General features: G+C 41.5%; 2 protein-coding genes across 8 annotated transcripts; one reads left to right on the top strand and one right to left on the bottom strand.

Annotated features, from left to right (window-relative positions):
• Positions 1–213: 213 nt before the first annotated feature.
• Positions 214–4,601, bottom strand: LOC112164471 (protein MOS2). Of its 7 annotated transcripts, XR_005799427.1 has the most exons (4): positions 3,232–4,601; positions 1,805–1,935; positions 1,359–1,589; positions 214–819 (listed from the first exon to the last, which is right to left on the bottom strand). XR_005799427.1 is itself a non-coding variant. In XM_024300673.2 (2 exons), the coding sequence occupies exon 1, from the start codon at positions 4,523–4,525 to the stop codon at positions 3,239–3,241; it is 1,287 nt and encodes a 428-aa protein (XP_024156441.1). In that variant the 5' UTR covers positions 4,526–4,600; the 3' UTR covers positions 964–1,589; positions 3,232–3,238. The 7 variants fall into 7 exon arrangements, 1 of the variants encoding a protein (XP_024156441.1); XR_002922337.2 differs by lacking the exon at positions 1,805–1,935 and having other exon boundaries at positions 1,359–1,585; XR_002922334.2 differs by lacking the exon at positions 1,805–1,935 and having other exon boundaries at positions 3,232–4,600.
• Positions 4,602–5,084: 483 nt separating this feature from the next.
• LOC112203653 (probable serine/threonine-protein kinase WNK11) lies at positions 5,085–6,077 on the top strand. The gene has a single exon (XM_024344582.2). The coding sequence runs from the start codon at positions 5,113–5,115 to the stop codon at positions 5,983–5,985; it is 873 nt and encodes a 290-aa protein (XP_024200350.2). The 5' UTR covers positions 5,085–5,112; the 3' UTR covers positions 5,986–6,077.
• Positions 6,078–11,229: the final 5,152 nt, after the last annotated feature.

Genomic DNA, 11,229 nt, shown 5'->3' with positions numbered 1-11,229 from the left:
TAATGTTAAACACAATCTTTTAAAGCTGATCGTTGGAATCTAATAAATTTCTCTCTGACTAACAAAAGCTGAACTTTTGTCTAGTTGCAACTTTGACATTTCATATAATAATGGAAATAAATTCACGGGTCATCTTGTATCTCAACCTTATATTTTGTCGATGAACCTTATATTTTGTCGCATGATATCGTACATGTTGCCTCAAAACTCCGCTAAATTTGAAGGCATTAGCTTAAAAATGCATTTTGCCTATTAATGTAGCTTCCATAACTGAGACCTTACCGTGAGATGCTTGAAATTGATGGAGACAGGGCCGTCTCAATCGACGCCGGGGCCAAAGGCAAAATTACAACTGAGACCTTACTTAATTGTTCAGTACAAATTTTAACTCGGGCAATTCTCAAATAGCATTCATGAACACCTCAAAATGGCCTGCAGTATCAAAAGAATGTAGGTGACCTACACCACCTATGTATTTCACCTCCCTCCCCCTCTAGCCTACGCCTTTCACGAAAACTCACCAGACATAAGGAGCGTCAGCAAGGTCATTAACTAACAAGTGCGGGGAAATCTTCACATCCACAACGTAAAGCACAAATAGCTTCCACAGATTCAGATTTCAATCACACTAGCCGAGTTAAACTCAACACAAGCATTCAATTGTGCATCAGGAACACCCTTGTCAAGGCCTGTCGCACTACGGGCAACGGCATCATTGCAGATTGGCACCTATTCGACCTCGTCAGTTAGATTCCAATTTTCTGCAGCTTTTGTACATCGCTATGAATTTAGTACCCAGATCAGCTATTTCAACTAAATCTGAAATAATAGTGGTAAAAAAGATCATGACTCCCAGAAAAAGGGAGAAAAAAAGAACATTCAGAAGATAATTCCAGTATCCTTTGTACTAAGACAATAAGAGCATATACATATCCGTATTGCCCTTCCAATTCACCTTCCAGAAACAGTAAACAGCACAATATATACAAAAGAATAATGATATCTATGGCAAAATGCAGCTGCTGTTGTATAATAGGGATGCGGTTATAATATTATCAATATCGTGTAAGAGCCAAGAGAACCCAGTCATTATGTTGGCAAAGATGGACTAACAACTACATTCCACAATCGAACAGACTCGCACCTCAAAATTCTAAATCCTAAAATTAATCGACAGACTTCAGATATGGCAAAATGATTGAAAGAGCCGCAAAACACCATTTGATCAACAAATTTGCACTGAAGGTCAAATCATAGGGGACACTAGTGGTGTTATTGAAAAATACAGGTCCGATAAGTTTCCAAGAAATGAGAAGGTTCATGTTCTAGCAAAGTAAGAAAGTCATTTTTATGCTTACCTGTATAGAAAATCTATTTTTTGCTCCGAAAAACAAGAGGTTCATTGCCATAATTAGTTGGAATGACATTGAGTAGCTGCTTGGTGAGAAATGGCAATGTTGGAGAAACAAGGTCCACTTCTCATGTGCAACAATAATCCATTGTCTCATTTTTTTTTCCACACCTTCTGATAGCTGTAGAACTTTTCCCTTATGCCAGCTAACATTTCCATCATTGATAAGTTGAACTGCCTTCACAGTCAGAAAGAGGAGGTTAAAATTTAGAGTGAAAGAACCTGTTATTTAATAAAAATGAAAACAACACCAAAGATATTGTTCAGAATGATTTGGACACCCAGTGCAACCCAAAGGGGGAGAATCCATACCCACCCAACCCCCCCCCCCCCGAAAACAAAAAAAACAAACATCACGGGTACAAGGTCACTGTCTATGTTCTTTGCATTTACCTACGTGCAACAATAGACTCTAAGCTTGTTCTTTATATAAAGCAACTTTAAAGACCACCTCCCATAATATCCTTCGCCATCAGCCTCACACCTTAAATTAAGGCTTAACCATAAATACAGAGGAAGAGCTCCTGCAAAGCTAAAATTAAAAGCCTGAGAACAATACCTATGCAGAGTGATGGATACTGATTCTACACATATATGATAACTACTCTAAATCGTATTAATTTTCATCTAACCAGCTGTGAGACTCTAATGTAGTTCAAGCCTTTCTCAGAGGACAGAAATGATTAATTGATAGAGAGATCCATGTTGGAAATAACATCATAGTTGCCACTTAAAACATCATAACCTTATAACAGATAGTGAGCAGGGCCTGAGTTTGGGTGCAGATAACAAACCCCAATGAAAGAAGCTGCTGTTTAAGTTTCATTGTGCAAGAGTATTCTTAAGAGCTTAGTTTCATAATGCAATATGCGTTATAAGAGCTTACTAGCTTTGGGATTAAGGTCTAAAGGTGAGAAGTCGAGAACAAAATTTTGAAAAGGCAGAAATGTTTTGGTGTCGAAACTACCAGAAAACTGAAGATTTGGGCTGCAGTTCTGACAGTCTAAGCTCATGGTCCTTAGTCCTTACTCAGATCTGTTTATCTATCCTACAATAGGGAAACCTTCTTTGCCAACCAATCCATAGTAATGTGGTAACAATGAACTATATAATTGCTTTTAAAAAGCTATCAATAAAGGCACTGACCTTCGAATATCTCTAATTTTACTCATCTTCCTACACTAATCATTCAGGCACAGAAGTGATGATTTCTTTTCTGAAATGATTTTACCTATTCTCTCTCTTCATCTATATTTAGATTTCAGTATCCAAGATGTAAGACTCAGTGCAAAGGAAAATAAACTATACGGAATATCATTTAGATGCTATGAGCGTTTCTTAAATACTCATGGAAGGTGAAAGTATAACACGAAATCAAACTCATATTACTCTCTACTATAATAAACTAAAAAACCATTCACAAATAATGTTTTGATAACCATCTTCCTCTTTCTTTCCAACATATATCATCCTCTCTTTTTTTTCTCTCTCTTTTTGAGACAGAACACATATGATCCATTAACTAAGGTAAAGTAAGGTGGAAAACCATAACTACCTTTACTAAGAAAACAAAGATGTACATCTGATTATCTACAACAACACAGGGTAAAAGAAATAAAAATAATAATATCTTCACACACATGATTATACTATTAAGAAATAAAATCCTCACAACCATTGAAATTTCATTGAAATACAGAAGCAGCAAACTTCCAAGTTCCCAAGAAAGGAGTACAGGCAGTAAATCATGAGACACATGCACATCAGAATTTGATATAGCAAACACCGTGTATAAAGAAGTGAATTAGGCTTCAAATTACCTATAAATCAATATCCAAGGTAGCTAGGATCTCCGGTAAACTCAGCAATCTGCTCAAGCCTCACATTGAGCAAGACATGGGTATCAGCATCCTTGACAACACCAGTTTCTCGATCAGCATCCTTCTCCACAAGACTGCCGAAAACCCCCTTATGCTTCCCCGACAAAACCAGCACCGGTCCACCGCGCCTTGGGAGTGCAGTCTCAAGAAGATTTTCCGACACCCCTTGAATAAACTCCCTACTCCCATCCATAGATATATCACATGTACTGGGTCCAACCACATCCACTATCTCCCCCTTCTTCAGATACAATTTCCCACCTCTCAACTCCTTGCTGATTACCCTGACCCGAATGTGCCTAGCAAGCCACGACGAATAACTCCTCTGATCTTCTCTCCTCGGCTTATCACTCCTCCCAACCTTCACTTCCTGCTCCTTCAACCTCCTCCACTTGTCTTCCTCTTTCGAACCCACCTCCACAACATCATCCACATTCACTTTAACTTCCACTTCCTCTTGATCCTTCCCCCTTTTCGCAAGCTTCAAAACCAGTCTCCCATTCCCCAATCTCTCCACAACCCTCCCCCTACAACCCACATAATCTCTACCCTTAACAATCCTCACCTCCTTAGCCACCTCCTCTTTCTCTTTCCTAATCTCCTCCTTCTTCTCTTTCGGATTCTTATGAAACCCTAACCCGTGCCGGTCCGTACTCTTAGTATACTCCACAACCTTCACATCTTCCTTAGCATTCCTTCCGATTCCTCTCCCGGGGTACCACCCGTAGCCGGAAAGCAGCGCCGCACCGTATCCCTCCACCGGCATCCCCTCGTACTCCTCCATCCCCTTGTGATCCGACAACCGCTCCAAATCGCTCTTGAATTTCTCAAGCAGCGTCTCCTCCACGCCGCCGGATCTCAGCCGCTCGCCGCCGGCGCCGGAGCCCGAATTCTCCGACTCAGACGCCTTCCGGACATTGAGGCCGTACGAAATATTGGAGTCGGGCTCGACGGAGAGCGACTCGGGTTCGAACTTGAGGTCCTGGCCGCCGGGCTCGGTGATCGGAAGCTCGAGGTTCTTCATCTTCTTGTGAGGGCGCCATTCGTTTTCGATCGGAGCGATGACGGGGGCTTTGGGGCCGCCGGTGAGGGGTTTGGAGGCGTCGAATTCTTTGACGAATTGCTTGGAAACGTCGCCGTTTTGGCGGGCGTTGGCGTCGTCGAAGGTCTTCGAGGGCTTGATAGGGTTTGGCTTCGAAGAGGATTTGGAGGGCAGAGAGAAGGAGAGTTTCATGCTTTCGAATTTCCCAACTGGTTTCTTTCGATTACTTCGACAATTCCTGACTTCCTCTTCTTCTAGTATGGTATGGTTTGGGTGCGCGCTATGGTGTTACCATGGGCTTTCATTCGGCCCAATATAAATGTTTTCTTACTTACACACCCGGAGAGATACAACTTGCTTAATTAGACGGTAGAAGATACAATTATACACTTGCATCTGAACTCTTGTTAAGCACTCTGAAAAGATTTACTTGTTATAGTTTTGTACCTCTTCGAGATAAAATTGAGGTAAATTACCACAATCAATCCTTAAAAGAAGAGTTCTTATGTACTCACACACAAATTTGCAATTTCACTCGGATGCCTAGATTTTCTCCCCCATACCCATATATATAGGTATTAGGAGTATATATAATCCTATTGGGTATGGGAAACCAATCCCTCTCAACCCTAGAGCACAAACCAAATCCAATTAGGACATTTCACCAAACCCACCATACTACATTTGCATATAAAAAATTTAAATAAATATTCTCTTACCAAAAAATTTGCTGCGCTTCGGGTTTACTAGGAATCTTCATATCAGATTGACCTTTGAAGATGGCAGTCAAGGATCCTAATACTTTTGATCCAGATTCCGAACCATTTGTGGAGGTTGATCCAACCGGGCGTTTTGGAAGGTATGATGTTCTCCTTGGTAAGGGTGCTGTGAAGAAGGTGTATAGGGCATTTGATCAGCAGCAAGGTAACGAGGTGGCATGGAATAAGGTGTGGTTAAGGAAATTGAGTGACAATCCAGTGCTATCTAATCATCTGGACGCAGAGATTAAGCTATTGAGAGAGTTGGAGAACAAGTATATCATTGAATGTTACAGTGTTTGGAAGGATGTCAAGCGTAATGCTTTGAATTTTGTTACGGAAGTGTGCAATTCTGGGAACCTGAGGGATTACAGGAAGAAGCATCACCGTGTGAATACTAAGGCTTTGAAGAAGTGGTCAAAGCAGGTGCTTGAGGGATTGGAGTACCTCCATACACATGAGCCATGCATCATTCACAGAGATCTCAATTGCAGTAACATCTTCGTCAATGGGAATAATGGCCAGGTGAAGATCGGTGATCTGGGAGTTGCAGCAATAGTGGGTAGCAGCCACAAAGCTCACACAGTTATAGGGACACCAGAGTTTATGGCACCTGAGCTATACGAGGAGGATTACAATGAGATGGTGGACATATATTCGTTTGGGATGTGCTTGCTGGAGATGGCAACAAGGGAGATACCATACAGTGAATGTGAAACTGTTGTTAAGATTTACAGGAAGGTCTCAACTGGTATAAGGCCTGAATCCTTGTCCAAGGTGACCGATCCAGAGGTGAAGGCATTTATTGAGAAATCCCTAGGCCAGCCGAGGGCAAGACCTTCAGCCTCTGAGCTACTCAGAGACCCCTTCTTTTCTCAAGTCATTGCCGAATAGCCTCATCCAAGCTCTTGATGGCTTTTCGAAACTAGTTTAGTGTTATAACAAAATCAGTGACTCCCATGTTACTTCACACATGTAATTTATCATATCACATTTATTCTTTCTGATTGGAAGTAGTAATACTTTCTGATTGAGAATAAAGCAGCAAACCCTTGACAGATTAAAAATAAATATGTATTTTTGCCCCAAATCAAGCATACTACTTTGTTAAAGAGGTTTGAAATCTGCAGATATATAGCTCCCCTTTTCCTCTAATAACTGGGTAAAGGCAGCAACCGATCGACCGAAGGCTCTTGCTTTTCAATCACAACCCACTTGTTCAACTACTTCCCAACACAGCAAGCCCCTTTCTTTTAAACTTTCACTTCCCACTTTTCCCATCAATCACCTCACCATTCAAACTCATATTTGCTCTAGGCAAAATAAGTCGAAGGTTCACAACAGATTACCTTTTCCATGGAAAATTAGCAATAGCTTAGAGAATGTAATTATCAATAGCTTCGGACAATGTACTAGAATTAACATAGCAAGCTAGTATAAAACGTAGAAACATTCTCCCATATACACTAGGAGAAGCCAAGAACAATGTGATCAAGACCATCATCGCTTCATTATACTAGCAGCAGCTGAGCAAAAAGCACACTATAATTTAACAAAAGCCTCAATTACCCAGCAAACATATCAAATACACACAAACTATTTCAACTTATTGGCAGTTCCACCTTTCATATTCTTTACCTGATAAACTACATGTCGTGTGCCCTATTCCAGTTGAAACCCTAACCCTTGCCTTCCTACATTGGGCCGGACCTCCACAACACCAACATCTTCCTTTGCGTTCTTACCGATTCCTCGCCCTGGTTGCCACCCGTACCCGGCGAGCAGAGCCGCACCGAACCCCTCCACCAGATTCTCATCAAACTCCTCCATCCCTCTAATCTCCGGCAACGCCTTCAATTCCTCTTTCAATTTCTGAACCACCGCCTCCTCGGATTCTGGTCTCTGCAGTAGGGCCCGTCCTGAGATTCTAACAGCCTGAGACAAAGAGTAAAAATGTGGCCTCCTATATATATATATATATATATATATTGTGCAAAATAACAGTACAAAATCATGTATTTTGAATAAAAGTAAAGATGAAATTAATAACTATTAAAAATAAAGAATCAATCTTGTTTGATGTGGGAAATTTTCTATGCATAAATAATTAATATATAGGGTTTAATTTTGTTAGTTTTCCATACGGAGAAGGAAAGGGAATAGTTTTTTTTTTTTGAGGGGAAAGACGACCGAATTGTATTACTCATTTAAAAAGTACAATGAGAAGCCACAAAGCTTCTAATAACAGGAGGGACAAGCCCACTCCATGAAATATTAAAAGAAGAATGTAAAGCTAGTTTAGCTAGATTATGGGCAACCATATTAGCTTCACGATACACATGTCTCAAGGAAGAACCCACCAACATCCCAAGAGAAAAGTTGATGTCCTCAATAATACGACCCAAGGATGAAGTCTCCTCCCCCTCAGACTCAATAGCATAAACTAAACTCTGACAATCTGTCTCAACCATAATAGGAGAAAGATGATACTGTACTGCCAGGGAACAAGCAGCCCTACAAGCCATGGCCTCAACAATATCTGGAGAGGCAACAGAGTTGACCTTTAAACAAATTCCACCAACAATATCCCCCATAGCATCACGAAAAACCACTCCTACTCCACCAAATTTGGAGGAGGAATCAAAGGCTCTATCACAGTTAGCCTTAAGCCAGCCGGAAGGAGGCGGTGACCAAACTGCCCTACCCCTCAATACAGTACTACGAGGTGTAGCCAAAGTAGATTGAAACAACATGTCATATGATCTAATCTGAAACTGTAAGTGAGTCAACGAGACAAACTGATTTGACCACACTCTCAGATTGCGCTCTTTCCAAACAAACCATCCAACTATAAGCAATAGAGCCACATTCTTTTTAGATAGGATATCAAAACAAGAGGCCAACCAAGTAGTAATTGATGTACCTTCATTACAATCAATCTGTAACACCCCATGTAGCTCCGGAAAAAGAGAAAGCAAATCCTGAACAAACTGGCAATCCCTTGTGATATGATTAATAGATTCATCATAATCATTACAAAACCAACAACCATCCTGAACAAAAACCCTTTTAGTACGCAACAAAGCCGCTGTTAGGAGGATAGAAGAGCATACTTTCCACCAATGAACTTTAACCTTGCCCGGTATTTGAGCAAACCAAATATGTTTCCAAAAAGAAGAAAGATTCTCCGAACTAGTAGCAACTTCTCCATAGTTATGAAGCTCCTCAAAAGCTAACACATAATCACTCTTGGTAGAAAATCTACCTTTCTTATCATAATGCCAGATAAGACGATCAGGGACATCCCTCTGACTAAGAGGCATAGATAAAATCAAATCAATATCATCAGCCACAAAATATTGATTAATAAGAGCCAGATTCCAAGAAAAACCTGGGAGTAACAAATCAGAAACTCTCTCTGGCCCATTCTCATGCCGAATAATAGGGAGAAAAGAAAAAGGTCTCGGAATCCACGGATCCTCCCAAATTCTTACTTGCAGACCATTCCCCACCGAACACCCCTCCTCAGAATGTGTTTAGATGCATGGATACCCCTCCAGCATGCAGAGGGAGATGAAGAAAGCCCACTAGACCAGAAGTCTCCATCTGGGAAGTACTTAGCCTGATACAATCGAGCCAAAAGAGAACCCGGATTACGCACTAACCTCCAACCCTGCTTAGCCAAGAGGGCCAAATTATGTGCATATAAATCTCAGAAGCCCATGCAACCAACCTCCTTGGGTTGACATAGTCGGTCCCAAGATAGCCAATGTATCTTACGGTTTTCACCCTTACTACCCCACCAAAACTTGGCACACTTCTGATGCAATGACTCACAGAAATTCTTAGGTAATAAAAAGCAGCTCATAGTATAAGAAGGAAGAGCCTAAGCCACTACCCGTATAAGAAGATCCTTCCCTGCACTACTTAGTAACTTGCCTTGCCAACCCTCAAGTTTCTTATTTAAACTTTCCCGTAAATAAGCAAATGTTTCAGTCCTATTCCTCCCCAGATAAGTAGGAAGACCCAAATACTTTTCATGTTTATCCACAATAGCCACACCAAGTGAATCTGCAATCTACTGCTGTAAAGAAGTGCACACTTTTTTACTAAAAACAATATTGCTCTTAGAAAAGTTTACCTTCTGACCTGATGCTAACTCATAATCCAACAAGACATCTTTGATCTGAGAACTCTCCTCCAAACTAGCCTTGCTGAACAGAAGGCTATCATCTGCAAATAGAAGGTGGTGGATAGTGGGAGCCTCGGCACGAATCTGAACCCCCTGAAGCTGCCCCTGAGAAACCTTATGCTCTACTAGAGCTGAAAATACCTCGGTACCGAGCATGAAAAGATATGGTGATAAGGGATCGCCCTGTCTTAGACCCCTAGTAGGTGTCAAATAACCTCTAGGCTGCCCATTAATCAAAAAAGAATAACGAACAGTCTTAACACACTGCATGATAACATGTATCCAAGTCTCAGCAAAACCCAAGCGAAGCAACACAGCCTCTAAGAAAACCCACTCCATTCGATCATAAGCCTTACTCATATCAAGTTTAAGAGACATAACTCCATCGTTACTCGACCGATTATTATGAATAAAGTGGGATACCTCATTAGCGATAAGAGTATTATCAGTAATCAAACGTCCAGGAATGAAAGCACTCTGAAAAGGAGATATAATCTGGGACAAGATACTCTTCAATCTATTGGCAATCACCTTAGAACAGATCTTATAAATGACATTACACAGCGGAATGGGACGTAATTCTGATATACAGGTAGGATTGTTCACCTTTGGAATCAAACAGACATGAGTGTAATTAATAGAAGTAAGCAACTGACCAGAATGGAGAAAACTCTGAATTGCAGCCACTACATCAGTACCAATGGTGTCCCAATACTGTTGAAAAAATATTGGAGGCATGCCATCAGGTCCAAGTAACTTGGTAGGGTACATTTGAAAAAGAGCAGCTCTAATTTCCATAGCTGTATAAAGAGCACACAACATAGAATTCATTTCAGATGTGACCTTTGGTTGAACCAGATCCACTATTGAATGCATATGAGAAAGATCCACTTCCCCTGCACTGAACATCGAACCAAAATAATCAGTGACCACAGCCTCCAAACCCTTCTCTGTGGACTGCCAAACCCCATGATTATCAAACAACCCAGTCAACCTATTTTTGGCTCGTCGATTAGAAGCTTTCCTGTGGAAAAATTTGGTATTACGATCACCTTCAGCAAGCCAAGAAATTTTCGACCTTTTCTTCCAGTACTCATGTTCCTCAGCTAACAAAACATCCAATTTTGAGGACAACTCCATGCTTTCCTGCTGATTACCAGTCGAAACAGGTAGTGCGAGAAGAGATTGTAGTCTACCTCGAAGGAATTCAATCTCCCTACTCCTACGTCCAAAAGTGGACCTTTCCCAATCATTAATAGCAAAACGTGTATGCATTATTTTTTGGGAAACCTGAAACATAGGTTGGTTCTGATTATCACTAACCCACCCCGACTTGATCACTTCTACGCAGGCCTCATGACGCACCCAAAAGCTTTCAAACCGGAAGCGACGCTTCCGGCGTTGACCAACAGGAAGAGGAGGAGAACGATACGCGCCAAGAAGAACTGGAACATGATCACCATGAACTGGTTTCAAATTTGAAACCCTAGCTGCTGGAAAAATATCCGTCCAGGAGGCTGAACCCACCGCTCTATCCAGCCCGACACCAGGTGAAGGGCGATCCAAAATAGCCAAAGTCGAACAAGTCACAAAACGTCAACGCATCCCTAAACTGTTGCATTTGACCCTCTCTACGTACACAACCTCCTTCCTTCTCAAAAGAATGGAGAATTTCATTGAAATCTCCAATGACAGTCCAAGGTAGGGCAGACTGCTCGCAAAGCTCCCGGAGGAGCGACCATGTCCGGTGACGTTCAGAAAGGGTAGGGTGCCCGTAAACACCAGTCAACCTCCAGGCAATCCCAGAACATTCATCCTCACGTACCTCCACGTCGATGTGATGGTTCGACTTCGACTGGAACCTGACGTCGATGCCATCGCTCCAGAATAATGCCAATCCACCTTATTGTCCCCGGCTGAACACCACTTCACAGTTGAGATACCCT

The sequence above is a fragment of the Rosa chinensis genome, chromosome 5, assembly GCF_002994745.2.
Source record: "Rosa chinensis cultivar Old Blush chromosome 5, RchiOBHm-V2, whole genome shotgun sequence".
NCBI classification, from domain to species: Eukaryota; Viridiplantae; Streptophyta; class Magnoliopsida; order Rosales; family Rosaceae; genus Rosa; species Rosa chinensis.
Note: the sequence above shows the minus strand (reverse complement) of the source record. Positions and strands in the feature narration are given on the sequence as shown.